Source organism: Lissotriton vulgaris, chromosome 3_1 (assembly GCF_964263255.1).
Source record: "Lissotriton vulgaris chromosome 3_1, aLisVul1.2, whole genome shotgun sequence".
Taxonomy (NCBI): domain Eukaryota; kingdom Metazoa; phylum Chordata; class Amphibia; order Caudata; family Salamandridae; genus Lissotriton; species Lissotriton vulgaris.
The window spans coordinates 307,817,049-307,835,733 of NC_141689.1; the positions used below are offsets into that span (position 1 = coordinate 307,817,049).

Genomic DNA, 18,685 nt, shown 5'->3' on the forward strand with positions numbered 1-18,685 from the left:
CCACGTGATAGCATTTCCTGTCACTCCCAGATTTATTAAGCAGGATATTAGGATGTTGTTGTTCACGGTATCAAAGGCGGCACTCAGGTCCAGCAGCATGATTGCTGTGGTGCCGCCTTGATCCATGTGCTTCCGGGCTAGTTCTGTTACTGTTACTTTTATTATTGCATATTATATGTATATACATTAAAACATGTAATATTTGTATAAATATGTTTCACATAAAAAATTTAAATATTTTTAACTATTTGAAATAATTTTGTTTAATTTAACATTATTTCATATGGCACTTTATTTTGAGTTCCTACCTCCAGTATTTTCTATAAGAGGGTGTTGCATTACCAGGGGTTGACCATGTGTGGTGCTAGATATATATTTGGTTGACATAGGTATAGATTCCCTTTATTCTAAATCCTTATTGTAAATGCCTGCTACACTAACGTCAGTATCTTCACCTCAATCAAACTTTTATCATAGTATGAAGCTCTTATTTCCACTTTATGGTTTTCTTGTTCAGATCTGAGAATAGAGGATTTTAGGGCCTCTGCAAACAATTTCATTTTGACTTTTAAAAGCAAAAGATTCCATTTCACAGCTTTGCATCTTTTAATGTTACAATCACTGTTCAAGCATTTGTATTGCTCTAATATAACATAAGCTCAATGCAATACTATGCATTACCACCTCCTTAGCATTCTTGATGTGCTGCAAAAGAAAGCTTATATCTTCCTTATCTTATCAAGTTTGGCAGCATCTTCCAGACTTATACCAGCAGTGTTTTATTAGCTTTGCTAATGTATCACTTTCATTTAAAGTTGGAAGATAGCTCCAGTTACAAACTATTGGACTTACCCGAGCACTTTATATGATTTGTTGCTCGTATCAGTCCGAGCATCATGGAGAGTCTGCAAGTCGCCTGCTTTAAATTAATAACCATTCTGGCACTTGCATAACTGCATAACTGGGTTGCCTCAGATGAACCAATCAGACTAACTTGCTATAACACAGTATTTTCCAAAATGAAAACTATTCTACAATATTGTGTCCCTGACGATGACATGGAGTTATCTGGTAACATTACATGTTACACTTTTGGTTTAGACCATGCCTCCAGGATCCTTGAATTAAGGCACCTCAGTTTCACCTTGAACCCCACTATTGTTAGTTTAATTTTATCAATTTTTAGTGAAGACCTTCAAGGAAGTCAGCAACATACCATACTTTAGTGAAGGTTCCTATGCCTTAGTCTCCAGAAACCTTATCTTCTTTTCTCTGGCCTTTTTTTCAACACAGATCGTTTGAAGAAATCATCTTGTTAGAACTCTTTTCTCCTCACAATAACAAGAAAAATGTATAATTAAACACATACACATTCCAAAGGTAGTTGACAGTGTGAACTGCCCACAGAAAGACTGATTTACCTTAACTTTCATCAGAAATAATCACTACTGATCTGTTAGTAATCTAGCTTCTTTCCCAGCCTTCCAACCCTATCAGCATGCACATCCTAGCATCCAGGCATGAGAATAAACCTGTAATTCTACCAAGCTCTTTACTGGGATCTGGTATTCTTGAGGGCACACTAAAGTTATTCCCTGGTCCATCTTCAGCACTGCTCTGCCTAAAGTCCATCAGCAGCCATGTCAGTATATATCCCCAAAATACCAGATTGAAAATGGCAAGTCAGGTCAAAGGCACATTGCATTCTGGATGACACCTGCTCTGCCCTATCAGTACATGTGTGTATACAAATACATATTGTTTCTTCATAAGAATACTCTAAAGCTGTGAATGACTTGCATGTTTTGAAAGGTACCATGTTCACCCCCCTGACATTGAGTGCGCCCTGGCTGGAAGTACCATTTTACCGTGGTGAGATGAGGTGGCAAATGATGAAGCATGTCACATTGCATGAGTGAGCCATCCTCGTCCAATTCTTGAAATTGCCTGGAAACCGGGATTATAGGAGGTAGCAAAAAATAGGAAATTAGTAAGGTCCTCTTACTTATATCGCTGAGGAGCCAACTAGGCTCATAGCGAAATCCAAGGATATCAGGCCATTTTGTGGTTTATTGTGTGAACTTGGGCAGGCGTGAGTCCAATAATGCCCAAAACCATTCCCCTTTTTGTGATATGGTATTTCGAACAGCAGCAAGCTGTGAGAGAAGAAAGCACGACTGGCTCTAAGAATAATTACCAGTAAATTGTACTGATTTTCAGTACCAAATATGGAAGGCCTCTCATTTGACGATGAGGACGTCCTCTCCATTTTAGCAGCTCCCTCCATTATGTGAGACACAACCTTAGCACAGACAATAATTCAGATGAATGATTGGGACTCTTTATCAGAACTTAAGAAAACACAGGTAAAGCTATGCTACACTGAGCAGTAATGACAGAATACTTAAGAGGGAATGTCGCCCCTAGAGGCTTCAGAGTGACAAACACACCTAGAACTTACTTAGAGAACGAGGAATTCCTAAAAGACTGGTCCGTAATAGCGTGAAATGTACCAGGGATTCATTAGTAATAATTATAAAAATAGCAAAAAAAACTATCCGATGCCCTAGTAATAGAAATAAAGACAAGAAAATGCTCTAAAAACTCAATTATCTATCACAATCTTTAAAAAGAAGTAGAAAGAGGTCAACTAAGGCCTCACAGAATATAAAGACTGCTTAGTACAATCTAAAATAAACACATTTCAAAAGGACTTGGCAAAGTTCTCACATGAAAAAATGTACCCATATACCAAGGATGACTATGTACGAAGGGACAGTGAGTCATCCTTTACCTCTGAGAAGAGCAGGGGCTCTTCAGGGTCAGACAAATCTTTGGATAGATCACCAGTCCAAACACAAAAATCAAAAATAGCAGGCGATTTCCCGATTCCACAATGGGGGTGGCCACACTATGGCTACCCAGGGTAACCACCAATACAAGGCTTCCTTTGGCAGCCAGCCTGCACCCAACCTTTTTTAGACAGGGGCTGCGGGAGTGGGAGACAAAAAAATAGGGATCAAAAAATCACTTGGAAGGATCCAGAAACAGATTTAGATCAACATCAGAGCACCCCAACCAGGGATAAGCCAGAACTAAAGAACAACGTAATAAATCTCACCCAGACACCCCTAACAGCTGTGCAGAGACAAGTACTAAATAATGGACTTGGTTTTGTTCCGATGCTGAAAGAGTATTTCTTCCACCTCAAAATTGAAATGGCTGAATATTTCCGCATTATTAGATTGCAAGTATTCCTCTTAAACAGAGAGATCCCAGAAAACAAGGGTAAAGAAGAGGACAAGAGCACTGGGATCTACAAAAAATCTACTTTCATACCCCCGATCCAGCAACTACCACCTGAGGTTGCAGCTTTTGAACAAGCCATCAACGTAGGCCTCGAACCACTGAGACAGGCGAAATATACTCCCTTCCAAATCTGTCTAGAGCAGAGAAGGATGCTCTTAAGGAACTCAAGAACATGGATACGGTGGTGATAAAACCAGCTGACAAAGGCGGAGGGATAGTCCTCCTTACAAAAGCTATGTACCACACTGAATGTAAGAAACTGCTAAGTAATTAAATACATTATAGAAAATTGGAAAGAAATCCCACACAGGACATATTGGATGAAATTACATTCCTTATGAGAGAAGGACTGGAAAATGAATCAGTCACAGAAAAGGAGGCTCTCTTTCTTGGAGAAAAGGAGCCAAAAATACCATACTTTAAATTGTGCCAAAGAATAAGATTCTCCCCTCCAGGACGCCCAATAGTATCAGGCCTAGGGTCGGCCCTGGAACCTCTATCACAGTTTTGGGACTTCTTTTTGAAACGATTGGTGGCAGAGATGCATTCATACTTGAAAGACACTAAATACATTCTGATTAAAGTAAAGGATATGCCATTTCATCCAGAAAGGGAGGTACTGTTAACTGTTTATGTAGAATCTTTATACACAAACATCCTACAGGAATTCACTCTTGCGGTAATAGAGAAACTACTCGCTTCACAACAGATCAGCCAACTGACACCAGAGGGTTTCAACCTTGATTGTGCCCATATGGAGTTGACAAGAAACATCTTTGAATATAAGGGTGATCCACAACACTTCCATAGGCAGCATTTGTGCCCCAAATCTGGCATGTCTCTAAGTTCAAAATTTTGAAAGTGAGTACATCTATGATGACGAAAATCCATATTTTAACCAAATGAGGTTGTGGAATAGGTATATCGATGATATCCTGGTGGTCTGTAAAGGCACCAGAGAGGAAGCCAGAAATCTTACAAACTGGCTGAATAACCTTGACCCCTTCCTAAGATTTACAATGTGCATGAGCAATGAAGAAAAACCCTTCCTGAACTTGCGAATTTACCCAGAGGACGGCGTTCTAAAAACAGAAGTATATTACAAGCCAACAGACAAGAACAGCCTCCTAATGTTCGACAGCTACCATGCCCGTATGTTGAGAGAAGGTATACCCATCGGACAATTCCTAAGGTTAAAACGCAATTGAACCGAGATTTAGAAATACAAGGAACATGAGAGCATACTCTGTGAAGAACTGAAAGAAAGATACTATTCAAAAATCACAATTGTATAGGCTAAAAATAGAGACATGCACAATAACAGGGAGGCCTTACGTGGGACATACAAAACACCACGAGAACATAGAACCATCTGTGTGACAACGTTCACTCTGATATCAAACTCAGTGAAAAAACTGGTCAAAAACACTGGGCGATATTAAACACAGGGAATTTAAAAATCACCCCTCCCCCATGTTCGCTTTCAAACGAGGTCAGGACATACGGGATGTGGTGGTCCACACAGGCCTAAAAATAAAACCAGACGAGTCCAGACTGAGACTTTGGAATCTCCCCCACCCACAGGTCACCAACCATGTGGTGGTTGCAGGGTGTGTAAATTCACGTAAAAATACACTTCGGTAGACGGGCCTACCCACACCGTGGAGACTAAGGGCCATATGTATGAAGCGTTTTTCTTGTCGCAAACGCTGCGAATCGGAAATTCGCAGCGTTTGCGACAAGAAAAACGTGAAATGCGATGTATAAAATTATCGCATCGCAAATGTTAAGGAATCGCAAATGTTGCGATTCCTTAACATTGCACAAGCATTTAGGAAATCGCAAAATGCGATTTCCTAAATGATATGTATGAAATATTTCAAAACTGTGATTTTGGAATAAGATGTCACAAATTACCACCAACTTGTAGTTGGTGGTAAATTGCGAATTCTTTTCAAAAAGCATTTTTTTTTTAAACAGAAGGTGCCATGTGACGCTCATACATGCCCTTTGGGCATGTATGTGCGCCATATGCGCACACATGTCATTTTCAGGGGTGCAGCAGGGTGTTCTTGAGACACCCCTGCACCCTGGAAAATTCGCAAAATTTGCGATTAGCAAATTGCTAATCGCAATTTTGGCTTTCATTTCTATGGGCCAAGAGACCCTTAGAAATGAATGGGATGTATTCCTTATTTGCGAATTCGCAACTTGCGCATTCGCAAATAAGGAATTATTGGAAATCGCTAAAAAATAGCGATTATTTACATACATACCGTTTTGCGATTTCCAAATAGCGATTCCTTAAAATTCGCTATTTGGAATTCACAAAACAATAGTATGATACATATGGCCCTAAAGCATTTCACTAACTGCAACACAAGCAAGATAATATATGCCCTGAAATGTCCTTGTGGTTTGCTGTACATAGGGATAGCCACACAAAAAATAAGGATACATAATATTGAGCATAAGAGCACAATCAGATGCAAGAAAGACAATACAAAATTGACAAGACACTGCACGGAACAACAACACTCAGAAAATGATATAGAATGGTACATAATAGAAAATTGGAACAGAGAAGAACAGACATAGCCATGGCTCTGTTGAAATTAGAACACTATTGAGTGTTCCGCCTACGCACTGATTCCCTTGGGCTCAATGATGAGATACCTTTGGGAGTACTGAGCCAATAAGGAACTGATGTATCAATGGAACCAACACAAAGAAGCATCTTCAACTAATATACCCTATAAGGCATTATGGAGGTGGTGTCCCTCTTACTCCAATTAAAAAAAGACACTCCGCATAAAAAAATGCACACCAGTCTTTATACAACATGAGTCTAATGTTTACACTATGACCTCTCTAGCCCGTCATTACCTCACGGACACACTGGTATTTACATAACATGAGGACTACCTCGCGGATTTATGAGTGCTTAAGAATAATTTCTTCTTTGAAAGCCCTGGAACTACGTCTCCCCTAATCCCTCGGGATAGCATCCCAAGCTGAGGCATGTCCTGCCACTGGTAAATGTGATCAGGACGCCTGCCCATCATGAGTTACGTGTGCATAGTTCAACACAATGGAAAGACCCAGGGAGACACACTCAGCCTCGTGAATGGAGATGACGAGCGGTTCCCCTCCCCTCCGCACCGGGGGCTCTCACTCCATTCGTTTGAATTGGAAGTTTATCCGGGCCGGACAGCCCTCTGCCGGACAGGATTTCCCTTACTCCAGTATTCACTTTCGCTCAGGTCCTCCCGACCGCCGACACAAACATAGGGTGCCGGTCCTTAGGAATGGAACGCACCCTCTTCCTAGCTGTTTAAAAGTAAACAGGTGTCCGATCGGGATTTATTGTACCATGCTTTTTTTCTAATGGGGCCCAGTAGGATCACAGTGGGCTCTCTACCTTGACAAAGTAAATAAAAAATTAGATACCACAGTGGATGGCCAAAATATCCGATCGTGATAATGGTTTCGAGGTCTCCCTGTAGATAAAAAAATTGTTCTTCTATAGTGGGATGCTTTTTTCCTTTTATTTTAGAAAAATAAGTAAAAACCTGATTTTATATATCATCTTAATAAATAGACTGTGACAACAGGAGAGGCCCACCCCAAACAGACTATGCAGATACTAGCATATTTGAACTAGGTAAGAAATACCTTGATTTTTCACATGTGTTGTGTGCCACATATGCATAATGTGTCTATGAATGTTTTACAATCACCCCTTTCACAATTCAGAGTATTGCCTACCTTGCTGAAGTTGTTAAAATATAATGAACTCTGGGTACACAATCAATTAGAATGTTTTATAAGTGGTGTTTTTCTGCTACTTTCTTCCATCTTCTCAGATTACTTCTAGCAATAGTCTTCTACTGAGAGGTAGGTCCTCTCTGTTAATCGGAGTACTCTGCACAAACTGTTTGTAGAGTAGGGACACATAGACTTAGCCCTGATGAATGCCATAGACCCATAGGCTTACAATAGGCAGAAACATGTTGGCATGAAACGTGTTTCTATGCAGTGATGCATATAGGTCATTATACCAATATATGCCCCCTGCTGTTTACCCTTCGGCAGTTTTTAATGAACCTAGGATGGATACCACCTTATTAAAGTATACTTTTGTGCTTTATTCTAAGGTTTTTTTTTTAATCAGCAAACTGGATCTGAGAATTATCTGGAAAAGATAAGAAGAAATATCCAAGAACTCCCTCAGGTTTATTAGCCTCCGAGGTTGAGTCTGCCCTGGTAGCACCATCTTGGAACGAGGTGGCAAATGATGAATTACGTGAGCGAGCCATCCTCGCCCAATTCTTGGAATTGCCTGGAAACATAGATTATAAGAGGTTGCAAAAAATAGGAAATTAGTAAGGTCCTCTTCCTTATCTCGCTGAGGAGCCAACTGGGCTCAGAGCAAAAACCAAGGGTATCACGCCATTTTGTGGTATATTGTGTGAACTAGGGCAGGCGTGAGTCCAATAATGCCCAAAATCTTTCCCCTTTTTTGTGATAGAGCACCCTCACACTCTACCATGAATGTAACAACTGTTATCTGTAGTAGGGGTTTTGCCTGATAATATTGTGTGGTACATAGTTGTGACTGCATGTAAACATGACAGCGTTCAGCATTAACAAATGTGTGTGTAAAAGACCTAGAAAATTGAACTGCTTGCTTGGCAATGCTAACAAATATGTGCTTGATCCCCTTGTTTTCCAACATTACTCGAGCTAAAAAGACATAACAGCCGCACTGTGCCCATTCCAGGAAGAGTACCTAACTTGTGTGTCTACATTACTGCACATAGCCAACAGTCATTTTATTTTGTGGTGGTTGTTGGCCGCAGTTTTATTACTCATTACATACATCATATTTGTACAACTCCCCTGGACACCTTCGTTGGCTCCGCTCCCCCAGAACCCTGATGTGAATATGAGCTCCCCAGGTGGAGCGGCACCTTATTTTCCCCCCTCCCCCGTTTCCTCTTCCCTTTGTTCTTGGAAGGGGGACAGGGCCGCAGGCGCGTTTGGCCATGCAGCCTTTCCTTGCGACACAAACCAGCTCCAACCAGATCCGTTCCCTTGTGGGTCCTGGCGGTTAGTTATGGCGCCGGTGCTCGAGGCCACCTTCGGGTGCAGCCTTTGCTAGAGTAGGGATAACTTTCCACTTCTCTGGTGCACACCCTGTAATCACAGCTGCAGGGAAAGATGACCTTGCAGAAATGTGTCTTGGAAGAAAGAAGGAAAAGTAGCATTATCCTCTGTATGCTTCTACAGCACAACATTGATTGCACAAGTGGGAGCTGACAGTGCACAACCACTCCTCACTCCTTAAGGCTTCACTATCAATAAGGGAAGGTGAGGGACCAGTACAGGGGTGGGGTTGATCATATGAACCGGTTCCAGAAGAGATACTGAAGGGCTGAACTGTTACCCAATGACAGGACAACATACGAGGGAAACTATATATGGCTTGGCATACTAAATCTTAGAAAACGAAGTCATCCATTTAGGTTGAATGACTGAAACCATTGTTGATACATTGAATAAGCAAATGGTTAGGGGTGAGTGCCGAAATTTCTTTGAGGCCTTCTTAACCTATGCCTAACTTGTGAGTTTGTTTATAATAATTGTAATTAGTCTGATAAACCCTTTATGTGGGCAAACATTACATATTAAATATCATATAATTGTGAAATAGCAATTCTGCTTGCATATTGATTGGAGTACACGTGCGAGGCTCAACTTTATATTACCTGTAGATAAGAGGGTATCTGAGGATTTCTGACTCCTAGCTCTCTCTGTCTAACAGAGCAGAAGAGACACGTGGCAGCTCTCCTTTTCTCCGTAAAGAGCACATAACTTTTGGGGCTGAGAGATCAACCAGGCGTGATCCCAATAATACTGGGGTGAACACGACATAACTCTCTGCATGTGAAACTATGCTAAAACATGAATAGAACGGAATCTGGGAATGATTTGAAAGGCAGCCGAGGGGGTAGTGTGTAAAATACCGAAGGATATTTATAACAAAACACGCAATAAAAGCGAACTTCTTTTTATGTGTCCTCTTTGAGACATGTAGGAAAAGGACAAGTACACCGATTGTTTGTCTGCTGTATGCAGACGATAGATTAATTCTGGATTTAACACCAAAAGGGTTAAATAATCGTCTGCAGGTACTTCATGAATATGCAGAGGCACACTATTTGAAGATAAATGTGTCTAAAAGTAAAGTAATGTGCATGACGGGAAGGAAAAAGTTGAAATATGAAAGTCCTGGTCTGTAGGTGGACAAAGATTAGAGGTGGTAAAATCTTATGTCTTCCTCGGAAAAACTATTGTTGGTAATCTAAGTGAAAAGGCCCACATAGCAAACAACACCCGGAAAGCATTTGTTCAAGGTAAAAGTTTATTCTCCCTTTATAACACTACAGGTAGAAGACACTTCGCTATTTTGTTAGAGGTTTATCGCGCTAAAATCCCAGCATCGTTACTCTACAGTATTGAATTACTTGATATAAGAAATTGGGGTTTCTTAAATACTATGGAAGACATAATTCTGCGATATTTAACCACAGTTAATACATTGTGCTCTATAGCCGCCTTTAGGTTGGAATTCGGCCTGCGTAGTAGCTGGGTCCAGGGCCTAGCGGGGATAGTGCGCTGGGTCTTTAACCTTGCAAGGGGAGAACCTGGTACTTTAAGATACCTCGTTCAAAAAGAACTGTTAGGATCTTTCAAAGAGCACTCGTTAATTGTAAAAAAATTTAGAACTGCAGTTGATCTTTTGCAACTTGACGAATCAGTTTTATTTACTTTATCTGCATATCAACTGAAGTCCACTCTGAAGCTGGCATCTTGGAAATTAAGCTTTAAGATGGATAGGGAAGCCCGTACTTTGAAGAAAGGTGTCCCTCGGGTCATTGATACCTGCCTAATAAGAAAAGCGCAACCATATGTTACCTGGAATCTTCCACATGGTGTACACCGATTTCTGTTTCTATTAAGGCAGGATCTACTCCCTTTGAATAATCTATTGTCCAGATGGTACGGCTCCTCAGGTAGGTGCAATTTTTGTAATGATTCAATTCAGGATATCACCCATGTGCTCTTTGTATGTCCGGCTTTACTCTTGCATAGGCGTAAGTGGCTGAGACCAAACTGCCTTCAACTAAGTATTCTTTCCGCCTCTGCATTCTTAAACACTATTTATAATCCTCCCAATGAAATGTTCTGTCATAACATTTTTAACTTTTTAAAAAGTTTTCTAGAAATATATTAGAGGGTTTTAAATGTTCAATATCTCTTGTATTTTTATTTGTGATTGTAAGAAAATGTATTTGTCTTTGTCAGTCTTTTATGTGGATCTCATTTGAGTTCCAAAATCATAAATAAATAAAACTTGAAACTTGAAAACTTGACAAGTACCAAACACAAGAAACAGGAGCAGCAGCAGGTGAGAATAATAGTGCGCCTTGTTGTCTGTCTTGCAAACGTGCTCTCTGATTGTTGCAAATATTAAGTTTCATTTAAGATTGCGCCTGTACATATCATGTAATTTTAAGAAACAAAAGATGTTTAACTTGTGAGAAAACTTTGAGTAAGAAATGGAAGCAAGACTGCTTGCATAATAAAGGCTTTGCACACCCTACTCTAGAGTTGCACACAGTGCTCTATAAAAAGGTCTGTTCTTGCTTTGCAAGATTATATACAACTATTTCATTTTGTGCAAGCATTTACGTTTATTGGGAGTGCTGTGCAGCGTTACATTTGCTGGAAATCTCTGTAAAATGAAAAGATAAAAAACTAGGCTCTGACAGGATATAGGGATTTTCTCATTAGATTCCAACAACTGGTCAACACATGTGGAATCAGAACAGGGGATTCGGGTTACTTTTAAAGCAGGTCACCCAAGCTAGCAGCTCACTTGGTAGAACAACAACGGCTCTTCCAGAACCGACACTCGACCCGTGAGTAGAAAAAGGGAACTTCCTTACCTCCTGTGTGCCTGTGTCGGGATCAGTCATCGCAATCACCGAGAAATCCCCATATCTGTCTCCGTTGGCATCTATGGAAACCTGCCCAGCGATGCCTAGAAAGTGGCGTGTGAGGAATTAGGACATTAATTAGTTAAAATACCTGCTTCATCCAAGTTAAACAAGAAGAACAGTCGACAGACCAATAGCACAGGAAATCTCATCAGTCTCCCAGCATTTTTGTTGGCATTCCAAAAGAAATTGTAATTTCATCCCAGTGTCTGCATTCCTAAATTCTTAACATTGCTCCCTTTTCATTTCAAATATGTGACCCTATTTTGGGGATATGTAGGGTGGGGAGCAGCTTCCATGCAGTGCATTCTATATGGCTCAGCAAAAATATAGTATGTGCCATATGATTCGAATATTTTTCACTAAATGGTGCACGTGTTTCCCCAGAGAACCCCATTTATTTCAGTTTATAAAAAAATGTGCCTGAATAGTCACTGAATATAGTGGCAAACACAGATACTTGCCACAATATGGGGGTGAATCACTGTACTGACTGTGCAAAGAAATGATGATTTCATAACAAAAGGTAAGGGAAGCTTATGGCATACAAATATGCTTCTGTATTACTTAAATAAGCAACAGTGTTATAGTAGATTTGAATACTATATTGTGGTAATTATTTTCATGCCCTGCACAGCAACATTTACAAACATGCTCTAGCAAACAACTGGGAAACCAGTGAGACTCGGACAGTGCTTTAAATGGGCTATCGGGTACTGAGCCCCGGCACGTGTTTATTTTGAGAGGGAGAGTACCTGTCCTTCTCAGCAAAGGTGCAAAACGTTTATTTAGAGAATACTGGCACTTCTCAAAAGCAAGCAGCTACTCTGGTGCAGGGTACCTGTACTTCTATTTTTCCATTTCAAGCATTGGTCTTGGGTCAACAAACTAAGGGCCTAATTATGAGTTTGGTGATCCATGGGACCACCAAACTGGTGGTGTAGGTGCGGTGGGGGTTGGGGACCATCGCACTAGAGGTCACACTGCCGTATTATGGGTATAGAGAAGAACAACACAGGGTCGTGACTCTGACTCAGCAAGGCTAAGCCCAATATATCAAAAGAACAACACAACTGCCAGTACTGGACGTTACTTTCAAATATTTATGCTGACCTTAATGAGTAAAACATACCGGTCCGTTTTTTTTAATTTCCATCTATAGTTTATTATTTCATTTTTTCACTAGTGGAACATTATTACTTCATTAACAAATCGTCAGTTTTTTTGTGCATGTACAATCAAATATAAAACATTACAAAATCAAAACAGAAAATTGCAATACACAATACAATTACAAATTTACAACACATCCACCTCACATTCTGGACAATCCATTCATCCTTCCCTCAAACAAAACAACATACACTTTGGTCCTATTGTCAGCTCTGAATTATCTGTACATATAAATGGTTTTACATCTCATAGTTTTCTTTGGTCAGAAAAATCATATGGAAACAGAACCCTGCTGTTTTAAAAAAATGTGACGCTATATTCCAATTGACAACAGGCACCAAACCAGGTCGACGCGTTTCGAACCCCCAATTGCGGGGTTCTCCTCAGGACCAACAATCTCTTATAAATGTGCAACGCAGTATCTCAATGACGGTGGACGAGACACTCTATTTAATCGAGTGGGTACATTTCACAACTAGGTGCTGCAGGAAGTCAAACCCAGTGGTAGATTGTTTGAAGCGACGCGATGAGTATGGCAGTCTGACCTCCCGAGGAACCCCGCAACAGCCAGGGACCCGTGATCTCTGGCGTTGGTGTGGCAGTCTTGAGGCCGCAATATGCTTGATGGTGCCGCTGCGGTACCACCAAGCATATTACAAATTTCCTCACCGCCTGCGGTCTCACGCCATGAAACTGCTGGTGGTTAGGAAACACAGAGAGCCATACAGAGCTCCCTCTTGCCCCTGTGCAAGTGCATTCAGGGGGGCACATGTTGTGCCCATTCTGTACATGCACCCCTCTTCCTGCAAGGCATGGACGGCATAGTCCATGCCATGCAGGAACGTGCATTGGTGGTCCCACATATGAGTCTTTGTATTGCACCACCATGGGACCGCCACGCCACCCTCATGCCAGTCCACAAAATAACTAGTAATGTGGCAGGAAGGTGGTGGTGAGGTTTGGCGGTGTGGGAGAGGGGTGGTGGCCCGCTCCCACACCACCAAACTTAAAATTGGGCCCTAAGAAACTTTACGAAGATTACATGAGTGATGCCCTATGCTTACAAATTATTGTGTACAGACTGCTTGCTTTGCTAAATGCAATTTCATTTTAAATAAAGAAAGTTCATTTAAGGTCGCATTGGATGTCAAATACATCATAGTCCTCAAACATTGGATTCCTAATTAGATTCTTGCTATATTGTCTCTGCCTCTAAAGTTCTATCTGCCCTGTACGCTGTAGGTGAAAAGTGCATATACTGGCAGACATGGTGAAGACAAGGAGGTATCTACCTGACATTTACCCAACATCATAAGCAGGGCAGAAGTGACATCATATGGCCACTTGCTTTTTATCCTTAGTGGCATTTATCAAGCACCATCACACAATCTTGACTTCCAATGATGGGCAACTGGCCAGACCAACTGTCAAATTGCTCCAAGCACAGGGACTTCAAAGCAGTTCACAGGGGCTGCAAGTAGCAACACAGGTGTAGCAGTTACCCCTAACTGATGTATCCAAAATAGATCTAACGTCACAATGGTTCACTAACACCCCTGCAGTGACCAGTGGTTGTGTGGTCGGAGGCGGTTAAAGAGAAAGGGAGGTGAAGAGAGAATCTCACTCTCAAATCTTCCTCACATTTTAGTTCTGTGTAATCAATGGTCATACAAATGTTTTACTTATAATAATGCACTGTTTAGAACTTTACAAATACATACTGTTAGAAATGGGGGTTCTGGTTAGCTAGGGTATGCACCTAAGCCAGGCAGTTACACACCCAAGATAACCCTTGTTCACTCCCTTCGTAGCTTGGCAAGGCACATCCCAGCGGCAAAGTGTAAAGCATGTGTGCAACACACACACAAACACCAGTGACACAACAAGTATATCACAAAAGAGACTCCACAAAGTAGTATATAAAAATATCTCTTATATTGTATGCAAAACACATAGACCACAGTTACATAATCCATAAACAATGTTGCCAACAAGGCAACTGTCATAACATCACAGTTAGGGCACTACAGTAAATACTTATTCACTGCACATGACACAAAACCACCATCATGGTAGTTAATATGCAGGTCCTCAAAATTATACTTGTTATTTTGTCTGTACAAGGATTCAAATGAAATAAGTCATAATATCAGGCATAAATCCAACAGTAACCTCCATTAATCCTCACAATAGGCAATACCAGCAGGGTTTATGAAATTCCCTCCCCCCCAGCATCTAGGGTGCAGCCCACTTGCACTCACATTAGGCTATTACGGTAATTCTTCTGGTGCTTGGAAAGCACTCATGTACATTTTAATCATGGCTCCTCTGGACCAGAAAGGTTGTGACAATCGCGCCTACTTGGCACTCCCCCAGGTAGGCCACCAGAGAAGGTGGAGGCACACACAATTGATTATTGTGGGGAGCCTTTTCTGGGCACCCATGTGCAGAATAATCCAGGGCAGCTACCAGCGAGAGTTCAGTGCAGCTGCAGATCCCTGCAGTCTCCTACACCGCCGTGTAGCGTGTCCGGAGCCCTCCTAGGCCTCCCGGACCCCTGCTCTTGTCTCAGCTCTGCCCCTTCAATACGCAGGCGGGCAATTTCCAAGAACTCCCCTAGGCTGGACTCACTCTTCTTCAAAGTCCCCGCACCTCCGCAGTAGTTTGAAGTTTAGTTTACTATGCATAGTTATTTAAAACATTTGCAGTGCGCATTACAAAATTCTTAAAACATCATTATTTAAAACCATTAAAATAGATGATAAAATTGGGAGTTTACACAGAAGTAGCTCAATGAGACTATTCAACACACTTTTTACACTGAGTGGTAAGCAGTACAGGTCCTCAGATTGGATTGTTCCCATCCTGTTCGGCCATGTGCTATTTTGGCTGCTAGCATTTTTGCGTTTCTCAAGAATGACCCTCTGGTACTGGACGGACATGTGCACTGGATGTGCCCTTTAGGTGCTAATGTCGCTTTGCTGAACGACATAAGTCAGTGGTTTTGTCCCCCAGTTTCGGCAGACTTAGTGCTCTTCGCTCGGCCCGCAGTAGCCTCCGGGGAATCGCGTTAGCCTTCAGCCGTCCGCGGCCAAGCTCCTTTCTTTGGTCTTCCCCGGTGTCTCGGACCCACCCACTGGAGGTGTCAGCTTTACTTGGCAATTACGGGGGATCCGGGCCAGGGTTTCTTTTGTTGTGTTTGCTGCAGCGGGCACACACTGCAGCTGCTAAGGAGGGTGGAGAGCACTTCCACACCAAAGCTCTCCCTTCCTGTTGCCCCAAACCAGTAGAACAAAATGCAGCGCACACCACACTTCTCGTGCTGCAAACCCAATGGAATAAAGCACTCGCCATGTGCTGGGGGAAGCGAGGTGAAGTCTCCATTGGAGCTGCGCTGTTCTCTTTGGTTTTCTCCGGTGACTGGGCTGCAGAAATATAGCACTTCTTGCGCACTTTGAGATAAAAACAGCAATAAAGCGCTCACCATGCACTTTTTTTTACAAAAGGGGAAGGCCAGTCCAGTCCTTATCTTGCCCCAGAGAGGAGCAGCAACTGCAGGCCACCTGACCCCTTTCATAGAAGGAGCAGAACTCCTCACACGGCTCTTCAGCTCTCCTTCCAGGCAGGGTTACTGTGGGGATCCAGCAAGTATCTTTCCTGAAGTCTTTGCTTTCCCTGAGACTTCCAATAGAGGGCAAGAATACATGAGTCCTTGCAGATTCTTCATAAGGAAGATAAGGAAGATACCACAAGCAGGGCAAAAAGAGTAAGTTATTTTTCTCTGCCACAGACAGAAGCAGCAACTGCAGGCCATCACAGCCCTTACAAAGAAAAGGCAGTGCTCCTCACACAGCTCTTCAGATCTTCTTTTTGGTCCAATACGTTTACCAAATGTTATCATTGTTCTATTTGTGGAAAGGGTTTCCTTGGTCCAGCTTGACTGCAGGGGGTGTAGACAGCCTTGTGAAAAGGAGACTCAGCCTATTCAGGTGCTAGTGAAAACTCCTACCACCACTCTAAATGCATACCAGGTCTTTTTTCAGCCTAGCAACGAGTTACCCAGGCAAGGCCGGACATACTTCAGCCCCCCTTGTGACTGTCTAGAGATAATGCACATCCCCTGCTTCTTTTACTCTAAAACCAGATGGTGAATACACAGACAGGCAGAGGCACACAGAATGGTAAAGCAAGAAAATGTCCACAGTCTAAACGTGGCATTTTCAAACACACAATTAAAAACCACCTACACTATAAGGTGTGTTAATAAATTCTGGGTTCAGAGAGCCTAAACTCCATTCCTCTATCTTGTTCCCAATGACAAGTTATACTTGCAAAATGTTACAAGGCAGCTCCTATGTTAAGCTCATATCCTACTGTTCACATACACTGCACCCTGCCCATGGGGGTGCTTGGGCCTAGCTGAGGTGTGAGTTACATATAGGAAAACTGACTCTAAGGAGAACAAATTCAGAAAGCTACTAAGAAATGGCCTATTACCCAGCCAATTCAGTCTGGTATAGTTGAGCCATCTAAGATGTACGTCAATACTCACTCAGGTTTGGGTAGCCTTAGGGTAGCTATGTGCTTAAACCAACAAAACATAACATAACGTAACATAACATAGGACATGTACTGTTGTATTTTACATGTCCTGGTAGTGAAATACTGCGAATTTGTTTTTCACTACAGCAAAACCTCTCCCTCCCGTAGGTTAAAATTGGAGCTGCCTTGTTGTAACATCTTACAAGTGTATCTTCCAATTGGGAGCTGATAGGAAATTGGAGTTTGGTGTCTCTGGACTCACAATTTAAAAATGCATCTTTTAGTGAAGTTGTTTTTTAAATTGCAGGTCTGAAAATGCCTCTTTTAGAAAGACAGCATTTTATTACTTTAACCATTCTGTGCCTCTGCCTGTCTCTGAATACAGTCAGGATGACAGTTGGGATGTGTGTATTCACTTTAAATAGTCACACAAAGGGAGCTGCCCTGCATATTCTGAAGGTCCATCACCAGGCTGATGGGCCTTTCTGTGCAAGAGTGGTGGGAGGAGTTGCCAGTGACACCTGAATAGGGCTGTCCTGTCCTCACACAAATAAATCTCCACTCCTTGTAATGTGTCTGGGGCCAGGGCAAGGAAAAGCAGGGTCTTGTGCACTACAAAGTCCTTTCTTTGAAGTTTTCCTACTTCAAGGGCTGCAATGGGTATATGTACTGGACCTGTGACATCATATAAACAGAACAGTTCTAGATTGAGGACAGTCTGCCAGGGAGAAGAGATGTGTTGCTGTTAGGAGGAACTGCCACTTTGCTGTTTGCGTTGCTGCGTTGGCCTGTTGCTTCTGTCCTGGGAGTGAAAGGACTGGACTTTGGTTTCTACATCCAGCTTTTTAAGGTTTACCAGGAGCTTCAGTTGAGCTTGCCTCATGTTGGAAGCTTTGGGACATCAAACACTTCATCTACCAGGCACCGGGGCTCCTCTGCTGAGAGCCCTACTCTGTCAAGTGGTGCCAAATCAAGTTCCTCTGCCCTTGGAAGTGAGTTCTGGTGCTGAAAAAAAGAAAGTACATGCATCGACTCCAAGGGTCATTTTTTAACCAATCACTGCAATGACCATGGCTTACAATTCAAGGCCCAGACTATTCACTGCAGCACCTCCAAAGAACCACGGCTGTGTGAGTCTCGAGCACCACATTATGAAGTTCGTGACGCACCGATCCAACTCTGACGTAGGGTCTGCTTTGACACTGTGGAATTGACACAGAGATTTGACTTTCGACGCATCGTCTCGGGCACCAATTTAATCATCAACACCGCACCACAGTAAAGAACCGAGTTATTGTTCCCGTAAATGATGCATCCCATCCCCTGCGCCACTCATGGAACCCGGACGAGGACGGCTCAATGACTCTGCACCTCCTTAAGGAACCTATCACCTTCTCTGTGCAACATACTGTCCATGAGAATCACTGTGCCAACGACCTGCATAACAGTAAGAAACCACGACATCACCGGCTTTTCTGGTGCCTCACATCCTTGAGCAACGCATCACCTATGATTTTTGGCACATTTAAAGGTACATTGGGCCTTATTTTGATGCCAGTTGGACTGCATTCCGTGGCCCTGTCTGATGTGGGCGG

The 18,685-nt window shown here is 42.2% G+C and overlaps 1 protein-coding gene across 2 annotated transcripts in view; it reads right to left on the minus strand.

The window, feature by feature from the left end:
• The window catches only part of NPR3 (natriuretic peptide receptor 3), a 222,597-nt gene that overhangs the window by 48,585 nt on the left and 155,327 nt on the right, over nt 1-18,685 (minus strand). For both annotated transcript variants that reach the window (XM_086960503.1, XM_086960504.1), the window contains exon 5: nt 11,325-11,419. In XM_086960503.1, coding sequence (XP_086816629.1) covers nt 11,325-11,419 — 95 coding nt within the window. The remainder of the gene's footprint in view (nt 1-11,324; nt 11,420-18,685) is intronic.